The sequence below is a fragment of the Falco punctatus genome (genome assembly GCF_963210335.1).
Source record: "Falco punctatus genome assembly, chromosome: 9".
Classification (NCBI taxonomy): Eukaryota; Metazoa; Chordata; class Aves; order Falconiformes; family Falconidae; genus Falco; species Falco punctatus.
In genome coordinates, this window is record NC_137589.1 from 52,836,888 (window position 1) to 52,857,700 (window position 20,813).

Sequence of the window (20,813 nt, forward strand, 5' to 3'; positions counted from 1 at the left end):
TCATGCCTTACGCTGAGCCTGCTGCATGAACCGTGCACAGCCAGGACCGCACACTGCAGAGCCGCCTCCCCAGCCCGCCGCGAGCAAACACTGCTCAGTTTGCAAAGGAGCTGAGCGCTGCACGCTTGGGCAGCGTGTTACAGCACCAGCCACGAACCACAGCGAGCATCACCCCCAAGCAGCGCGTCAGAGCTGCTGCTTCCCATTGCACTCCTGCCTGTGGGGAAACTGAGGCACAGACAGAGGGAGCAGCTTAAACCGATTCATAGACCCCAATTTAACATGCATCTGTTTTCACTAGGGACAATGATAGTGTATTATGTGTGTTTAGAGCTTTTTAAGGGAACTGGAAAATCCTAGCCCGGTTTAGATGGCTAACCCCGGTTTAGCTAAACCATACTGCAATCCTTAAACACGCCACAGCACCCGCAGCTCTGCTCTCGTTCGCTGGCGCAGGTAACGGTGCAGCACAAGCCGAAGGGTGCATCACCCTGCCTTCCCGAGAACCGGGGCGAGTTCGTTTACAACACAAAACCTGCCAGGGAACGGGGGAATCGAGGGCTGAACCCTTCAGCCGGGCAGCGGTGTCTCGCAGCACCTTCGCATCCCACAGCGCAGGGTGCAAAAGCACCCACATGGGGACAGTTGCTGGTGGGCTAAACAAGCTGTCCCTGCGGCTGCAGGGCCGCGCTTTGGAGAAAAGCCACAAAGGCCCACGTGGTGGGCTCGGAAAGCCTGGGACAAGGGCCTCGCTAGAGGTAAATGGGGGCAGCGCCAGCTCTCCCGCCCCGCACTGGGCACAGGGCACAGCAGACGAGCCGCCGGGCCCTGGGGTGCTGGCTCGCACCGGGCTGCCCTTGGCCGGGTGTCACCTGTGTTTGCAGTGTGCGGACAGCCACTGCTGCTAGCAAGGTAAAAATAAATACATAAATAAAAATGCAGAGTCATCTGGAACCTCCTGCTCGCCAGGAGGGTACCACACACTGCCTCTCTCAGGCTGGCCTCTTCCCGACTGCAGTCCTGCTCCTTTAAATGACTCAGCCAGAGGACAGGTTTGCACAGGAAAATTATTTCCGCCTGCATTTAAACAGCTGCGCCCGCACAGCCCCTCACGCCGGTGCACGACTGCAGCCCCGCAGCAGGGAAAGGCTTCCCCAACCCCAACCCCCTGGCCGCGCCGAGCCGCAGCACATCCCAGGGCTGCCGTGGGGAGCAGCTGCTGTGCCGGCTCCCCGTGCCACGGGTCACCTAGGGACACGAGTGGCTTTTTGGGCCAAGCCACAGGGCAGGACATGGAGGGCAGGAGTGTGCTAGGCACTGCAGAAACACTGCGAGGAGCCCCAGCGCTCCCACCGCTGTCCCAGCTGATGGGGCTGGAGACCACCACCCCCCTGGACCGCCTTCACTCTGGCTTGGCTCCTTGCCCAGCCTTCGGCAGCAGGAGATCAGAGTCCAGGCACAGGACTCTGCTCACATAAAGAAAAAAGAAAAATAAACGCACAGGGGTGCAGGCCTGGGAGGTGTGGGCTGGCCAGCCTGGACGCGGTGACCTTCTCCAGCAGCATCACCTTCACCTTTGCCTCTCCCACCAGATGGGGATGTTCTTGCTTCCTCGGACGACAGACAGACAACACAGCTTTCAACTCAAGGTGCCCAAAAGATGGTGAGAGATGCAGCTTGTGGGGGGCAGCCCCTGGCTGGGGCCACGTGGCCATGTGCTGGGGCCACCACCTGCACCCTCCCGGGCCAGGCACCGTCCCTGGGGCTTTGCAGTGGCAGCGCAGTCCCTCCAGCTCAGCCTGGGCACCCACATGAGTCACCAGCCTCATCCTCCACTACTCTGTGACCTTGACCATGGCCATTGAAACTTCAGCTCCTTCTCCACCCTTCCTCTATGGACTATGAACACTTCCAGGCCGCAGCTATCTTTAGCAAGTATCTACACAGCATCCAACCCAGTGAAATGTGGTTTTATCTGAGGTTTCTAGACGTTACCGCAACAGGGACAACACACTCCCCCTCTCCAAGATGTGTCAGCCCTCTCCGAGCAGCCCAGGATCGCATCCAGCGCCACAGCAAGCTCCAGCTTCAACTACACACAGCTTTTCATCTAACAAAAAAATCACCCAAACCAAAGCACTGAAATCATCTGCCATCCCAGAGGGGGATCTGTGTAGATCTCCCCAGATAATCAAATTTAAAACACCACCAAAACAGAGCTCTGATTAGCAGCCATGGAGCCCATTCATAGCGACAGCATGTCAGGTCAATGTTCACTCCCAAAATCAACTGCCTGCCTGGGGAAAGGTTTTTTTTTATTTTATTTTTATTTGATGGTCTGCATTCGAGGTCTACTTAATAAACAGTGTACGTGGGTGTGCCATCTGGCCGGACATAGAGCATGCCTAGAAATAATAATCATCATCATCATATGGTGGTGCTTTAAAAGGCAGTTTTACAAAAGCCTGGGCAAGCTGATTGAAACCTATCAGGCATGTTTTGTGTGCCCCGAGCGCTCAGCCTCAGGCAGCCCGCCTCTCCAACCAGCCTCTGGCAGAAAGGGTCAGAGTCCAAAATTACCTCCTGTTTTACTCCGAGGCTGATCCCAACAGCGGTCCCTTTTTTCTTAAGCCAGTGCACCGGAATTAACTTGTGCAAGTTGGAGTTGGGCTGGTGCTTAAATAAATAAATAAATAGGTACTGTATTTTTAGCGTCAACAAAACAGAAGCCGGTTGCTGGTGTTGGGCAATGTTTGTGTGCCTCGTCCCAAACAGGGATTGCCCAGAGGGATGGAGGGACATGCACCACTCCTCCAGAGACTCAGCCGCAGGTACACACCAACCCTCTGTCTCTGGACCCAGCGCTTCCAGCACAAGAGCAAAAAAAAAATCTCATTTTGGGCTCACACACACATCTCCTGGCCATGCAGAAAAGGCTGCCCCCCCCCACCAGGACAGACCCCACTGCAGGGATGCACGCTGGTACCCCATCCCAGATGCCTCCCCCCATCCATCCCAGCCCCGGGGCAGCAGCAGTTGTGCCCAGCCCCGCACCGCTGCCGCCTGCGGCCGCCCTGCCTTAGCACCAGACACGATGGGTGCATTTGCCCAGCCGGATTTTGCATCCTGCTTCATTTTCCCAACCACATCGCTATGCACGAGGCTGCCCATCTTGCAGCCATACTGACACCCCCAGCCCTACAACACAGACAACTGACCTAATTTTCCTCTTTTTAAACACCCAGAGGTGATCTCCATCTGCAGCAAGCCCCGCTGAGCAGGGAACAGACACACAGAGCGATCTCTGTTAACATCATCCTCCTCCCCAAGGCTTCCTCCACATTTTGCCCTGTTCTAAATGGCTGAGGATCCGCATCTCCCACACCCCTCAGGGCTGTAAAACGATGCTGAAGGGGAGAAGGCAGGGAGGTCCACTGCCATTTCTGGGCCCATACGTGTTGGGGTTGGGTGCGATGGCTCAGTACGTGCTCGAATTCCAGCTCATCCTCCTTTCCGACTCAGAGCATCTCACCTGAGGTTCCCAAGGGCATTACTTGGCTCACTCCATGCAGTGAGACATGGGGAGACGTCACCCACTCCATGCTTTGCCCGCTGCCTGGTGACTCAGAGTCGGGGCGAGAACGCTCCCTCCCAGTTAACCCAGTTGCTCCAGCAGTACTCCCTCCTCTCCCAGCCCTCAAATACAAGCATCTGCCTTTCTGCCCAATTTGCCTTTACATTAGAACTGAGCAAATTCCAATTTTCTAATCTGTGGCAAAGCTTTATGCTTCCAGGCACATCTTGCCGTATCTAAAACAACCACTAAAAAAACCAAGTGAAACACTACGCTTTCCACCCCCAAGAATCACCTTTTTTAGTAAGAAGGTCACTCTAGTCAACTGGAGCATTACTTTTACGTTTTGATTTTTCAGAGCTTATGCAAGCAGAAAATGCAGCAGTGAAACAAAAAGGAAGGACGTCAGCAGTGTTTGGAAATAAAATAAATGTATAAAATAATTACAAACAGCAAGTCTCTGCAGAACGTTTCGATTCTGACTCAGCCCCAGCCCTGGCAGGAACGTGCAGGTGTTCAGCACACGCTGAGCCTAGGTTTAGGACCAAACCCTAAAAGACAACAAGGCTGATGCCAGCGCAAGGCAAATGGGTGCAGCAGAAGCCCATTGCACCCGTGCACAGGTCTCGTGTCCCTTGCAGTGCCCTGGAGAGGGCTGGGGGCTCCGGGATCGTCTTCGCTGCCGATTTCTTGCGGCAGCAGGTGATGGGAGCCCGGGAAGGCTGGAAGTCACTGCAGGGTGATTTGTTGGGGGTCTCCCCCAAGGAACAGGGGCAGGGGACCCACAAGCGGGGCACCCAGACGGCCAGGCTGCAGCTCGGGCTGTTCTTTGCAGAGACCCCCGGCTCAGCAACAGATCTCTTAACGACTGATGGATCGCTGGCTGGGGAAAAAATAAATAAATTGCGTGCTGGCTTTTCAAAGGCAAGATGCCAGGGTGGGTAAGGTGAAATGAAGAGGAACCCATTCATTATTCAAGAGCTCGAAGCATCAGCTATGGCGACTTTCTGAACACAGCAAAGGAGAGGAGGCGGCAGGGTTAAACGCCAGGCAAGGCAGGAGCCGACACCGCGGCTGGGCTGCTGCTTCCCTCAGATGCTCAGCAACGGCAGAGCACAGAGCTTCGCCTGCCACTGGTGTAATGGATATCCCTTTGGAAAATAAACCTCTCCGAAGCCCCTGTGCTCCACCCCAGCCTCCGCTCCCCTTCCTGGCTCGAGCCTGAAGGCAGTCCCGCCTGATAGGGACTGATGGATGCACAAGCCATTGAGGGAGAGGTTCTGCTTCCTACAACTCAGAAATGCGAGTTAACTCCCCTGCGGGCTGCCGGGGCTTTTGCCACAGCTACGGGTATTTTTATAATCCAGGTCTTGAGAGGAAGAATATGCTTCATGAATTTCTATAAGGCCAGCTTCCTTCCTGAGGGTTTGTTTTTTTTTTTTTTTAAATACTAACACCAGGTGACAAGATCCATCCTTGATCCACACCCCAAATCCTAAAACACCCCCAGACCCCAAAGCCGCGCACGCAGCCCCCACCCCCCACCCCCGGCAGGCCCAGCCAAACGGTGCCTTACTCACTGGTCACACTGGGCGCTGCTGGAGCCGGCGGGGCTGCAGCCGCAGGGATGGCACCGCTGGCTCCTTGGCTCCGGGTAGAACCCATGGGCGCAGCTCTCGCACCGCAGCCCCGCGTAGCCTTCGAGGCAGGGGCACTGCCCCGTCGTGCCGTTGCATTCGGCCGCGCTGGCGCTCCCCACGGCGCTGCAGTTGCACAGGTCTCCTGCAAGGGGAAAGAGAAGCTGAAACCACTGTGCGGGGGGCATGTCGCCCAGCCAGAGCCCCAGCAGGGCCAGCGTCACTGCCGCCACGGCTGCCCCCCGCCAGCTCACCCCAGGGTGGAATCATCGTCACCGTAAGGATGGTATTTGCTTTAAAACGTTGAGATGTTAAAAATAAATAAATGCTGGGAGCACCCTGTGGTTCGAACCCCCATGGTTCGTGTTTCAAATCTCTCTCTCAAAAAGAGCTAGGAGATTATAACTACTTAAATACGTATATATGTAGCTGTATAGAAGGGCTGGATGTATACGCACGCGCACACACGTGCGCACGCTCACGGCTGTCTGGTTACCTGACCCCAGGAGCCGACAAGTACTGGCTGTTGTAATACCAGGATAAAATCAGCAGCAGGTGGCCAAAATCACTTAACTAGAAGAGCCTCCACTTCACCCCAGTGGAACACCCCCGATTCACCAGTGGGATGACCTTGACGTTCACGCTACGACACGAGGAACTGGCACCAGCATCTCCCACCCCCAAAGAGCAGATCCAGGTGCCCCAGCCGGGGGCCAGGGGAGCTCCGGGTGCTTGGGCCCAGGGCAGGGGTCCCCACTGCAACCACCCAAGCTCCCCTGAAAATCCGCCCTCGGGGGAGCGCTGGGCATGGGGAAACGGTGTTAAAAACCAGGGTGTTGGAGCTGGGAGCAGGATGGAGACCTCCCAGCTGCTGCCCTTCACCACCTCAGCCACAACAGGCCACCCCACAGTCAGCAGGGGCGGCTCAGGGGACCCCCACATGCGCTTTTGGGACACTCCTTATTTACAGGGGTTATGGAAAGCATCCACCCAGCAGCCGCTTTTTTAAGAGAAGCAAATCTTTTGATCAAATGATGAATTCCCAGTCCCCCCGCACATTATTTCTCGTAATACTTTAAAGCACCAAACACACTGAAGAGAACAACCTCTCCCCAGCAATTTGTTTCGCCAAGAGCTTTATCTCCGTTCCTTCATTGCAAAATATTTAGTGCCTTAATAATTTAAAGTCTTTTCCTGCCAAAAGTGAATTATAAACAAGGATTATTTGCACAAATAGTGCATAAAGCATCGGGGGCTTTACGCAACCACTGGTATTTGTTATTCCCTAAGAAATGCCAGTGTTCAGCGTGCTTCATGGAGAGGGGAGAGGCCAGGCCCCCATCCCAAGAAAACTTGACTTAAAGCTCGAACCATGTCAAGAAGACTAATGCTCCACGTCAGCACGAGTATTCAGATTATTTAACATCCCTACTGCACCCTTGTGCCCCAAGCCCATGGAAAGGCCCGTGGCAGGTGCCTGGATCGAACCACACTTAAAACCCAGGGACGGAATAAATTATTTATGAATACATCAGTAACCTGCTGGGATCGGACCACACTGAACACCTCAGAGTACCTTTGGAAACACAAACTGTAAGGTCTCCTGCATCACCGCGGCCCCGTAAAGGCTCCGCAGTGTCGGCCCTTCCTGGGGAGCAGCCCTCGCCCCAGGCACGCTCGCCGGGGGGGCCACGGGATGGGAAGGCAGCTTAACCAGCAGCTGGCCAAGCACGTTAAATGAACACAAAACCACAACGACAGGTTGCCATCTCAAGGGATGCTCCCAGCCAAGTGGGAGGAAGGGTGCCCCTCTCCCCAAAAAGGGAGATGCCGAAGCCGTGGGGCCTCTCCAGGCTGCACCACCGCGCTGCTCATAGCCCCCCGCGCTTTTAATTTTCACCTGTTTCCTTCCAACACGCAAACGCAGCTTTGTTACTCTACCAGCACATGCACAGCATCCCCACAGAAGCCATTTTGTACCTATACACCTATGAAATCACACCTAAATTTTCTTCAATCTAAACTAGCAAATAGGACAAACACCTCAAGATCTGCGATTATCCACTTCAGCAGCCACTTCATGTAACGAACTAAATTCCCCTCTCAATTATCCAAGCGGAACCTCATTATTGGGGCACTTGGGCTTCTCCCAGCCAAGGGGAGCTGCGAAAACTTGGTGAGCAAAAGCACTCTGGAGTTTGTCAAACATGCATCAAAACAAATTCACCTGCCAAAGCCCGTTACACGCAGTGCCGTTAGACCTGCTAGAATTGACTAGAAAAAGAGGAGCAGCATTGTAGCAATTCTCACGGCGATGCGGGGTGCTGAGAGGGCAGGGCCAGCACAGCGGCGCCGAGCTGCTCCGCACGGAGACCCCCTCGGCGCTGCAGGAGCATCGCAGGCAGAGCCGCCCCCGGCCGCACGCCCAGGCCATGCCGATGCTCCCGCAGCACCAGCTGAGCACTCGGCTGTTTTGGCTGGAAAGCGACGGGTGCTACAAGTCAAATTCCCACCCAAACGCTGCCACCCTGCCACCGTGCATGTGATGGGAAGAGTTCCTCCATGCCGATGGGGACCGCCCGTACACGATGCAAACCAGCACCAATGGACGTGGCTTGCTGGGAGCCGCCGGAGCCCGAAAGGACACGGGGGCACAGCCGGTACCTGGGCACGCTGCTGTAAAAACCAGCTAGCCTCGTCCACCGCGAGCGCCCGAAAGGCCCTTAGTGAGACAGGGCTGTGCTGTAGCCCCTTTATGAACTTGGTTTTGTGGCCATGCTCGCGCTAGGGGAAAAAGGAGGGGCTGTCCCCAAGTGTATTATACTGACAGGAAGGGGGAGAACGGGCGCTGACAGCGTATCAGCCGCCCAGAAAACCAGCCACGGCAAAAATAAGAAAACCCAGAAGTCAGAGAAGAGGAGCTGCGTATATTGGCAAGAGCCTCACGTTTCTTTTGCTCTTTTTATCAAGGGACCTCAACCATCCATCAAAAGGGTCCACCCATTGCCAGACCACGGTGCAGCCCCTTGGGAATGTCACCACTACTACAGAAGCCCCCCCCAGCCCCAGGCAGCAGCCGGGGGCAAAGGCAGGATCCGGCTGGGCCCCGCTGCCTTATCTGAGGGATGCAAACACTAACAGCCTCGCTGGAAGAAGCAGCTGACTTTGGGTTGATCTTGGCAACGGCACCAGCTACCAAACTGGCTTTTCCTTCCAACAGCAGGGCTCTTCATGCACCAAGATGCTTTTGGAAAGACGTAAGCTTTCCAAAAACACACACATAGACACTTCCCGATGCCTTTTTTTTTCCCCCCACAGGTCTTTGCCCATCAAAATTGCACAAAGTTGGGTCAAAACCCGGAGGCGACTCAGCCTCAGCAGCTGAACTCAGCAGCGACGCAGACGCTGCCAGCTCTGCATACGCCGGTTCCCTGGGAGAGCGAGAAATGCTGCAATAATCCAAAATAACACAGGCAAAAAGCAGCTTTTTGTTCACAGGCTGGTGGAGTGCCGGCTCCAGCTGCCTTGGCAGCGCCGGGGGAGGCTGGTTCTGCTGCCGGGGGGCGCGGAGCCGAGCCCGTCTGCTGCGGAAGCTGCCGGGAAGCTGCAAAATCGCCCCCCAAATGTGCGATGAGGCACAACAGGGCAAGCACAGAAGAAATCACCCAAAAGAGTGGTTTCCTCGCTGGCCTTGCCTCCCCCAAACCACCCCGGAGATATGTGGGGAGGGACAGCGACCCACTGCAGGGAGCGGCATCACACGTGGTCCCCCCTACCCACCCCCAAAGCACCCGTATTGCGGCCAGCTGGGCTCGTGCGCCCGCCTGGCTACTGCGACCCAGAAATGCCCTAAAGCCCCTCGGAGGGGGTGCAGAGGGGAAGCAGACAGCAGCATTAAAATCCATTGCCTAGCGCAGCGTCAAGGTCTGACACGATGATGTACCAGACTATGAAAACCCCGGGCTTAATTTAAAAGGCACTTTGTTGTCCCCATGGCAGCCGGGTTCAAGAAGGTGAGAATAATCCAGAAAAGGAAGAGTAATAATGAACGTCTCTCTCAGGCTCTGGGAACACAGCAAAGATGATGAGCGCCACAGAAGAAGATTAGGGAACATTATCCTGGCTCCTGGCCAGAGCCTGGGTTTTTGGAGCCTTTATTCAGTTTTCTCAAGCAAATGTTTTGCTTTTGAAGGTAACCTTCAAAAACACCTTACCCAGAGCTTTTGCAAACACAAAGGAACAAACAGGGTGGATGAACCCCGGAGCCGCCCCGCGCTGGGCTGTGCAGCCGCGGCTGGAGGTACCGTGCTGAGGCTGGGATAGCACCGGCAGCCGAGCGCACAGACCTCTCGGGGACGGGGCGCTGGTCCGAGCTCCAGCTCACAGCTCTCCCCAGCTTGCTATAGTTGCTCGCCCTCACTCTGCCTCAGCTTCCCCATCCGCAGGGTGTCCGCCCCCCCCAAGGCTCCCGAGCCCTGCCCGTTTCTGCCTCACTTTCCCATTTCTAAACCATCGCGGTCTCCCTCCTGCCCCAGAGAGCACCGTGCGCTTGGGCATCACTGCTAACAACCACCACCCTCGCTGGCGAAGCTGTTGACAGGCTTTAATTAATCAACAGCCTGATAATGTTTTGAGATCCCAGAACAGAGGCACTATGTCAGCGCATACCACTGCCACATGTTACTCCTTCAAGCAAAAAAAAAAAAAAAACAACAAAACAACAAAAACCCCAACCCAAACCCCGCTCCCTTCACAAGCAGCACTTTAAACTCCGCTTTTCACGTTCAGAGGCAGGTGGGGTAAAAGAAGAGGTTTACAGTTTGCTACGGCAAGGGACACGCTGCTGTATGGGAGAGACAGATTTAATACGCAATTTCAATTAGCTGCACCCCTGAATTGATTAATTATTATGCCAAAGTCAGAGGTTACTAACAAACTGGAGGACAGTTATTTCTGTTTGTCACTGCACTGGGTGCTTGCCGTGGCTGCGAGCGGCACCAACACAACCAGGCGCCTGCCAGGCCTGAAGGGCCCCGGGAGCGCAGCTGCCAGCCCCAGCCCCACAGTGCTCAGCACCAGCCCCCCAGCCTGCCCCCAGCAGGGGTCTCATCCTCTACATCCCACCCCGATGCAGAGCCCGATCCTGCGAACCCCAGCGACATCCCAGCCCGAGCCAGGGCTGGCGTGACAACACATCCCTTCCTCTCCCATTCCCTCCCAGTGCTCGCATAGGGCTCGTTCTGGTGGAAAAATTATTTTACATCCTTTCAGACCTGCAGTGTTTTAAGATCTTTGCATGTATCTTAAGCACGATTCCTTCTCCCATCCAAGCCACTTAATGAATGAATAATTTAAAAATGGGTGAACTATTTACAAACAGCAAAAGAAGAAAACACTACGAAACACACAAAGATGTCTATATGAAACTGTATCTGCTGGGGACGTCCTGAAACAGCGCAAATCCCGATCAATGTCAGCTGCTCACTGGCACCCAATACGGAAAACCCAAGATGCACATGTTTTGTTAGAAGAACATGCAGCGGAAAGAGCAAGCTGTGAAGTCCAGGGATGCTATTTATCGTCCTGCTTCAAAAACATCCCCAGGGAGGCACCCATTTTCTATTCTCTGGACGTGACGAAGGAAAATAAATAATATATACACACACATAACCTGGAGGTACTGCTGGGTGTCTGGGTGCTCGTGCTGCCCCGGCAGCCAGAGGTGTGGTCCCAGCGCGGTGCTGCAGGGCTGAAGCCAACAGCCTGGCGTGACCCGTGCAAACACACAGCGCCGCGGGTACCCCACCTCCCCAGCGCCCCGACAGCCATCCTGCCGGATTTAAAACAGCAGCAATGATGCCAGGCTGGGGCATCGCCAGCCATTTGCTGGTAGAGGCAAAGCCAGGTGTCCTCACCTCCTCCCTCCATCACCCACGGCTCAGGGTGAGCCACCGCAAGCCCAGCCACTCCAAGGCTGGAGGCACTCACCGCTTGATTGCAAATGCTTGTAGCATGGTTACACTGGGTTTATACCAACGTCACCTCACTTCACACCACTCTGACCTCCCAAACGTTAAAGCAGCACCAACTCAGTATCCCATCCATCTGCACAGCGAGGGTGAAGCTCGTGTACTCACTGCCTGCGACAGCATCCCCTCCCTGGAAAGGCTCCGCTTTGGTATTAATTCTGCAGTTTCCTCCCACTCCCATACTTTATTCCAAAAATTCAAGCTCCACCTCCTCTCCCTTCTCCCTCATTTCCCCTTCTCAATCCCTCTCCAGGCACCATTTCTGACAACACAGGAATGAAGGGATCAGGCAGCAGGTTTAAAAATCTATCCAAGGCCGTTTCCTTTCCCCTTGTAATTAAATTGTGGAACTCATTGTCAGGGGATGTTCTGGAGCCAGAAATACCTACTATGGCTTCAGGGGAGGGCTGGATAAGCTCACAGAGGACAGGCTTGCTGGTAGCTGTTAAACAGAGCTGAAGAAGCATCCTGATGGGAAAGTCCCCAAAACGCTGGCTGCAAAATGTCAGGACCGTGCCCTGTCACCTTGGCATCTTCTTCTTGGAAGAAGCCTCGGGCAGGTGAAGCTTTGCTCTGACCCAGCCTGACAATTCTTACTCTTTCCTCGTTTCCACTGCTCAGGGATGGCTGCAGCTCCAGCCCTCCCCCCAAACACACAAATCCCCCTTAAAGAGTTAGACATGGCTATTTCCACTGGGAATTCTTTCTTATTACAGGCAAAGGCACAGCTGTGCTGCACCACTGCTCCTTCCCCCTTGCCTCTCAACAGGCTCTTTCTCTTACCCCCCGACGAGAGGTTTCAACCCCTCGGTACGATCCACCGGTGCTCTAAACCTCCCCCAGTGATGGGACGAAGGTCAGGACGGCGCCGTCCCAGCAGAGGATGCAGGATGAGAGCACCCGTGAGCCTCGCCGCAGGCTGCTGTCTGCTGAAAGAGAAGGTCCCATTTCTCCCAGCCCTTGTGAAACCCCGCCGGCTCCAGCCCGTCCCTTCCACGTCTCTGACGCCACCGTCTCAGTGTGGTTGCGCTTGGCCCAGACTGGCTTTTGCTTTCGACTCCATCACTCCTCACTGGGGCACTGGGGTGCAAGCGAGGTGACGCCGTGCGTGCAGGAGCTGTTACCCTGGTTCAGCCCACGGCTTGTGGCAGGAGGGGGGACAGGCTGGCTGAGCTCCCCCACAGGGAGCCGAGGAGCCGCCGCTGCGGGCTACGAGCTCCTGCGAGAACAGGATCAGAGATGAGCTGATGCACTGTAACTTCTTAAACAGAGGTGTGCTGCCAAGTCCTAGGATTCATTCGCATCTAGATGGCACTTGGCATAAAATAACACTCGACTCTCGCATCACGAAGATGCATTAAGGGGCTCAGACCTGTGCTTCACTCTCACTTGAGGCTACAATGCAACACCAGAGTGATAGGAAGAGAACCTCTGCCTACCCCCAACAAAATTATATACATATAAAAGTGTCTTCTGTTATTTTGCATTCGCTTTATTACTGAGTGCATCAGATCCAAGGTACTCACGGACTCCATCAAGCTTGGGGCAGCGCAGCGTCAGGCATGCTGCCGGCGAAGAGAACAGCATAGTTCACATTAATGCTGTTAAGAGCTTTACACACTTGTGTTGTTCCATAAAAGGATTGTATGGGTCAAGAGGGGGGAAAAAACAATGATTTCTCAATGCTTATACATCACTTGTAATACCATTAAAAGATTAAACATATTTATTGAGGAAAATTAAACCAGATTAAATCTTTCTCATCACTTGGAAAGAAGTACAAAGCCAAGGTCGCAGCTCTCGGGGTCGCCAGCAGCCACACAAGCACTCTTCATCTGCATGAAGCAGGCAGACTTGGGGTTTTGGCCAAACTCCAGCTCAGCCCTGACCGTGTCACCCCTCTGCGTTTTCAAAAAGACGCAGCATCACCCCCCACTTCAGTTTGCCAGCCACGAGCAACGCGACTGCTCTGCTCCTTCAGCTAACCCACTAACTCTTAAACAAATGCAAAGGCTGCTTACTCCCTGGGATTAGTTATTTTTATTCCTTCCCTGCACCTGCAATCAAACATACAGGCATTTGGTTTCTGAGAAGTTCCTGAAAGCTCCTCCATGCAATCCGAGTTCATTGCTTTCCCTTCCTTTTTGAAGCTAAATGAGTGAGCAACCTGCGCAGTGAGCTTTGAACCAGCTCATTCTCCAGTAAACACGCATCAAAGAAGTCAGACTCGCAGGTGTAAAGCTGTCTTGAGACGGATCGAACCCTGTAAACATAAGCAAAAAAACCCCAACAGTAAGATATGGATTCTCATTAACCTCATCTTCCTCCTGCACTGGGAGATCCCCAGCTCATGGCACCACCAGGGCTGACAGCCAGGCAAAGCCCCTGAGGAGCTCCCATCGCTGAGGCCAGAAGATGTCAGGAGAAGCAGGAGTGGTCCAGGAGTTATTAAGAACCAGGTTATAATGCAGCGGGCTGCACAGGAGGGGTTACACAGCTGCAGCTAAAGAATTACCCCGATACCACAATAAATTTCCATACACAGGCAAACCCTCCGGGTCTCTTACTAAGCAGACCGTGTTCAATGAAGAATTGACCTTAAAATGTTTATCATACAAGAAGCTACGGTAACTTCAAATAGACCAAATAAATGCTTGAGGATTAAAATCTCAACAGTTAAAAAATGGACCCAAGCCTTTTAATTAATTTGAAAATAGTTTTGTTTGCATTTTGCTTTAGCTGGTTAGATTTTCCCACTAATATTTCCACAAACATCTGCAACCGTATAAATATTCCACATTTCTGTTTGAAAATCTCCATATTTTTTACCACCCAGCGTGTGACACAGCCAGCCCAGCTCGGGCTTTAGAGATAAACAGGGTGAAATCTAACTTTGGCAAAAACCTCTGCAACAGCATACAGCAGCCCTGGCAGCTCAGACCCTCCTTATAGCCATACTTTCTGCGGCACCTCTCAGGAAATTTAATCGTTTTGTCAGCAAAATGCTTTCGTTCAGAGATCAAGACACCTCACATGGGACAGGGCTGGGAATTTATTAGCAGACTTCAATTTTAGTATCTATCAACCATGCCCTAGCAGAGAAAGGGATTAAAAAAAGCTGCATGAATAATATGAAATATAATCATCTGTTGAAGACTCCGTGCCCTCAGATCCCTGCAAAAAGTAATTAAAATCACAAACTTTGCTCAGTGCTTTGGGTAATTGCAGCTAATGAACGAACGCATTGATTTATACAAGAGCTTTAAAGGCGCTATGGAGAAAAACCCTGAGCAAGAATCGTCCTTTCAACCGTTTGTGTTTGGGCTATAAAGTTGCGTTGCACGAACAACCAACGAGAAAGCGGAGGTTAGGAGATGAGCTGGAGGGTGAGCTCGGATGAAACCCCCTTCTGTCGCCCCCCCCCCTCCCGGCACAGCTCCCCGCACGCACCAGGGCTGGTACTTGCCCGGGCGAGGGAAGGTGGTGGGTTGTAACTCGGGCTGGCTCCTCCAGCCCAGCTCCAGGCTCCTGCACAGGCTTACACATACGTGAAACCCCGGGTCCCTTTGCCTTCGCTGCTGCTGCTTTCCTATTGCAGAAGCACAGCCGCAATGCAGGACCCCCCGGGAGGACCCTGCTGGGCAGGGCTGGGGTGCACTGGGTGGCTACGATGGGGAAGCTCTGCCCTCGCCACTCAGCGGTCTGGGAAGCCAGGGCTCTGCACGGGCATCCAGGGGAGCATCTCCCAGGCCACCCCAGCCACCCACCCGGAGGTGGCAGCGACACCGCTCCTTGCTTCGGGGGATTTGCTCCCGCTTCTACAGCCGAGAGAAACGGGGGAGCCAAGCCCTCCTGGTCACGGACCCTGCTCCGCCGGGGAGCCCAGGGACCAACCGCCCTGCCAGGGACAAGTCCCTCGCTCCGTAAGTTTTGGCCCAGATGTAGCTGGAGCAAGAGAAGGGGGAAACTGCCCAGCTACATCTGCATTTCACGTAGAGCAGCAATGCCCAAGCCAAGACACTACTGTGACTATAGATCTTTAAACAGAAGGCTAGTAAGGGCCTTGTTAAGCCTGAAACTTTCCATATTTAAAGAACTGATCTTTCTCCTTTCCCTCAACACAGGTATAAATCAGTTAGAGCCCCACACGGCGCCCACGCCGAAACAAACGGGCAGGTGACAGCAGCCCAGGCTCAGAGCTGTGCAGGAGGAGGGTCGCCCCGGCCCCAGGGACGTACCCGATTCCTTCCTCAGTTTTCAAAAGCCAGAAATTTTTAGATGCTTCTCTGCACTGAATGCCCAAACCTTTCACAAGATGCCTCCGTACAGCCCCGGGACGTGCTGACGTGCTGTGACATCCTGGGGGGAAACACCGCGCCACCCCAAGCGAAGTGAAGCAAAGGGACTCGTGCATCCCCCTCGCTCAGCGACAAGCTGCAGGCTCCTCGGGGTGCCACCTCAGGGAGGGCACGGCGAAACCCCTTGTTAAATAACAGCCGGGACTGCTGCTCAGACTTGTTGCAAAGTCTTTCTGCTCCTGATGCACGCGGGAGCACCCACTCGCCCCGCTGCGGCCGGACGGCGGGTGGGCAGCGGCGGGTGGGCAGCGGCGGGTGGGCAGCGGCACACCTGCCCCTGCGGCTGCCTGGCTGCGAGCAGATGCTCCAGCAGCACTGCCTGCACCGTCACCCTCCTCCTCCTCCTCCTCCTGCTCCCTGGATAAGCCGTTGCAGGCGTCTCTCCTGAGCAGCTTGCCCCCGACAGCATCAGCACGCCCCTAACACCTTGCCCAGGCTCCCCAGCAGTAACAGCCAGGTGTGGAGCTTCAGAGCTCCCCTCCACCCCTTTTCCTAGGGATTAGCAGACCCAGCTCACTGTGTCTGCAGGGCCCCAAGCGGCACCCGACGCACACACCGCTACGAAGGGGTAACAGCAACAGGGCGCTACGCTAGGGCTACTGGGTGGCTCCTCCAGCATTGCAACTGGTGCTGCTGGAAGGCAAGTGGCAGGGAATAGAGCAGCTGAACGCGCCAAAGCTAACGATGACAGAATATAAAAGCAAAGAGCAGGATATAAAACGCAAAAGCAAAAGCCAGCCAGCTGGTGGGAGGGATGAAAGGGAAAGCAGTGCTGCGACACCCATCTTCCACCCCTGCGAAGACAACCCTGCCCGGAGCCGCCTGCCCGCTGGCCGTCCAAGCGCTGCGGAAGGCTCAGCCCAGCGCCTGGCACGCCGCGCAGCCCCGGCGCCCACCACGCTGGCTGCTGGGGCCCCGGCGGCACCGGTGCGGTGCCAGGCTGTGCGGGAGAGCTTCGCCCTCCAGCCACTGCCTCCTGGCATTCATTGGTTGTCACCGACGCAGCCGCTTGTGGATGCTGGTACAAACCAGCGCAAAGCACTCGGGCGTCCTCAGCCGAGGCTCCCAAGGGCTCCACCTCATTAAAAGCATCTTAACGAGCTCCCATCCATCAGCTGCCAGCCAGGATGGTGGCCGCAGCCACCCCAAGCACCTAACAGGCATCCTGCGGTGAAGCAGGGCCCCCCAGCAGAGGATGGAGAAGAGGCAGTGGTAGCTCCTTACACCACCACCGCTGTCCTTGCTCTAGATGACTCCAGTAGAGGAGGGGACCTTCTTACTGCCAAGTGCCATCCATGAAGGCAAACCTTCACGCAGGTGGCCATGCAGGACCCAAAATACACGAGTTTTGAACATCTGAGCAGCGATCTACATCTACACCACGACCAAAGCCGGGGCTGGCCTCCCCCTCCTTATCCGAGAGCTTTTTTTACACAAACTGGGGTTGTTGCTTGTTCATCCCATGCCGGGCTGCCCGGGCTCTGCTCCCAGGGAAGCTGCACCGGCTGCAAAGCAGGGACTTTGTCCAGCTTGCAAGGAACCAATCTGCCCCACCACAGGAGCTGCCTCCTGCATGCACGTTTGTCTGACGCAATTAAGTTACTTAAAAACAAAATACACTGCTGCAAGGCGTGCAGCCTTCCAGAGCCTTTTCCCCTGCGGACCTTGCGGGCTGACAGTGCCGCAGATGCAGTAACTCCACTTCTCAGTCACCACAATTAACTCCTCAGGGTCAGATTCAGCTTTGGCAGGAACAGATGCAACCTCCAACCTCCTCCTTCCAGACCACCCTGAGCCCAGCTCAGTGCTGAGCACTCGCTGAACCACCCACCCCAAGGAGCTTTGGGGTGCAGGCGAGCAGGGTTTGGTGTCCCAGGCCACCGCTGCCCCAGGTCCACGGGTGGGCTCACGCTGCCTTTCAGAAGAAAGGGGAATGGCCAAGTTCAGGCTGCTCTAAAGCCATTTTTCGCTTAGCACAGAAATCATAGAATAGCTGCTAACACAGCTGCCTCGGCGCCATCAGCTGCTGCGGCTGAAACCTGTGCCGGGCAGGGAGCTGCCGGTGACTATGCCAGCCTGCATCCCTTCACGCACGTCCGTCACGGCACAAGCTCCTGAGCTTGTACCTCTTGGGAGGTTTCCTGGTGAGGTGGAAAACACACACGGCCGATCTCACTGCAAAATGCATCTTTTTTTTTTGGTAGTGAAGACATAACCCAATTTCATTACACCAGGTGTAACCATGGCGTAAGTGGGAGTTCCGTCAGCGTACAGGAGCTGCAGCTTCCCCTCACCATGACGTGGGGCTGTCACCCAAGCTCGGCCCGGCGCAGGGTGGATGTGGTAAGAAGCCATGCTTTCCTTCCTGCCCTCTTGAAGCAGTCACTTGTACACCAGGAGGCAAGACAGAAGAAGAGTGCGGAGACACCACCAGCAACGGCGCAGGTGTACAACCAATCCGTAATTCCATACGGAAATGCCAGGAAGCGCAGGCTCCCCGGCACGGGGGGGGCAGAGGACCACTGTGCATCTCCTGGGCGCAGCAAATGTTCCCAGGGCGGCTGCCAGGCCACCGGGCAGCTCTGGGGCACACGGCCTCTGGGGACGGTCCTCACCCTGTGAGGCAGCGCACGTGTCACGCCCAAGCCGCTCTCAGAGCCAACAGGAGGGTTTTTCACATGCTCTAATTATCCCCCAAGACGAGGGGCATTCCAAGGGAGCTGGGACATCCACAAGCAGAGGACGATGGACCAAGTGCAAGAGAAGCGGCAAGGTCAGACCCTGAGCCCCACCTCGGGGCAGGACCTGCTCCTCCAATGCACCCCACGGACCACGGGACCGGGCAGACTTGTCTCCCCCCCGTGTCACTGGATAATGCACGGGCGAGCCCTCCTGCCCAGGGCAGTTAAGATGAACAGAAGCCGGTAACGAGGGGAGCTGCAGCCCCCTGCAATCCCTTCACGACAACATTGCCAAAGGGGCCGCGCACACCTCCTCGGCTTTTCAGCACGAGGTGATGCTCTCTGCAGACACGGGGCAGGGGGCCCACTGCATGCAGCCCTGTGTGCAGGCAGCATGAGGCATCTTTACAACTTTTTTTGCTTTTCTTAAGGAGAAAGAGGCGGCAGACTTGCTTTGGAGGGTTTCAGGCTACTTTGTATTTAAGCCTGTGGAGAAAATCTGGAATGAAAACTCTCGCCAGTGACGACGGCAGCAGGTGCCCTGGGCAGCTCCTTTTAAGATGCAGCTCCTCCACCAGAGGAGCAAAGGGACAGACCCATTACCAAAGGCTTCTGCAAGCCACAGAGCTAATAAATGCTCACTGAAAGTGTTAATAAAAAGAAGCTTTACAGGGCCTGAGCTAAGACCCCAGTCCATCTCGGCTCACTGCATTTTCAAGCTTGGAGGTGAAGTAAAGCCCAAGCATCACAGGATTCATTCCCAATACACCTGTTTTATTTTCCCATACTCTAAACAAGCATATTTAAAGGCAGACTTTTTTCATCACAAACAGCAAAATACACCTTTCTTCCTCTGCCATTCAGTTTAAAGGCTGCGCAGGGGAAAGGAGAGGGGGCTTGAAGAGAAGAAAACCTTTCCATAGTCTGAAGCCAGCGAGTCCCGGTTCCCTCATCGCTTCCGAGCTTGGTTCCAAGTTCAATAGGTGTTTTGTCTCCTTGCTTAACAAGGGGAATTACCATAGCAGAAACTCCAGCGGGGCAGAGGGATAGCACGAAGCATGAGTAATCACAACTGGTTTCGGGCAGGTTTTGCCGTTTGGGTCCTGTTTCCAGGTTATGATGACATAGTGCTACGGGCTAACTTGGAGTTACCGTAACTCTTGCCAGACAGGGAGTTGTAAGTTACGGCGTGCTGCAAGCAGGGAGAGCTGCTGGGACAGAGCAAGGAAAACGCCTTCCAAGCTGGAAAGAGGTTTCCTGCTTTAAGTTTTATTCCCTTATTTTCTAATGCAGCCTTGTGCTTGCCCTGCTGCACTTCGCATGGGACACGGTGACGCGTTTATCTCCAGCTCGCACCCAGTGACTTCAATTCCCACTCCGAGAACTTGTTTCAATTTGCTTTCACCCAGCACCAGCTGAACCGGGTTGCAGATAGCACAACGAGACAAAATTTGCTGGCAAATCCACGAAGGAGAAGTTGAGCTTTCAAAGAGGGAACTGATACGGGCCAGGGCACGTCATGGAAAGACACCTGGGCTGAGAAAGTCGTCGCTTATCACTGGAACCAGGGAACTGCAGCAGATCTGCTGTCATCGGTGGGAGACCTGCTGAGCAGGAGCAGAGAGTGGCACAGGACACCTGGGTGCACCTCAGCTCTACCCTAAACCCTTCCCCACCAACTGCAGCGATGGCACGTAACTCCCCCCCACGCACACAGAGCGGGGGCAGAGCCCACCCACAGGGGCTTTTCTGGGCAGCTGCCACCCCCCCTCCCGCTCACCTTTGCTTTAACCCCCCCAGCCCCGCAGCAGGTTACCGACTTCAGCCAGGGCTGCACGTTGGCTTTTCATTTCTCCCTCTTTAGTCACCGCGCTGCTGCCCACACTGACGGACGCTGCAGCTCCGTCCGGTCCTGGCTCCTGCCTCGGCCACGAGATATTGCCTGGATTTATTTCCAGCAATAGCTCACCTTCAAAAGGAAAATGTTTCCATTAAACAGCACAAGTTCAGCAGCCACGAACAAACGGTGGCTTAAAGTCTAAAGCAGTTCTCCAAAACCTCCACAACAAACACCGGCCACCCGGTGGAGTGCGGCAGGTAACAGCCCTGCCCCACACAACAGCCAAATCCTCTTCAAATAGGCAAAACCCTTAAAAGCGTGACAGGAAGGCTGGAGGCAGCCAGGCACAAGGCTTCCAGGCACCCTGTGCAGCTCTCTCTTCTCACCCACAGCTTAGCCACCAAGTTAAACCCAAGTCTGAGCCAAGATGCTGAACCCAACCGCCGCCGTGCAGGGTCAGAGCACCGCACCACTCACACCTCGCGGCCGGGACAGCATCACCTCGGCACAGGCAGCACGGCAGAGGCAAAACCAAGCCTGACCCCAAGTCAAACCGATGCTCAAAGCCACAGAGCTCCCTCCGCAGCCAGCGGGTCCACTAGGAGAGGCTTCTTGGCATGTCTATGCCCACCATTTCCCGGGTTTTGGGGGCTTTATAATGCCTGGTTTGGCAGCGCAGGAGCTGGAGCGGTGC

General features: G+C 54.9%; 1 protein-coding gene across 1 annotated transcript in view; it reads right to left on the bottom strand.

Moving 5' to 3' along the window:
• MEGF9 (multiple EGF like domains 9) overlaps positions 1 to 20,813 on the bottom strand; it is a 62,892-nt gene that overhangs the window by 24,838 nt on the left and 17,241 nt on the right. Inside the window, exon 2 of the mRNA XM_080401109.1 lies at positions 5,155 to 5,356. Coding sequence (XP_080257235.1) covers positions 5,155 to 5,356 — 202 coding nt within the window. The remainder of the gene's footprint in view (positions 1 to 5,154; positions 5,357 to 20,813) is intronic.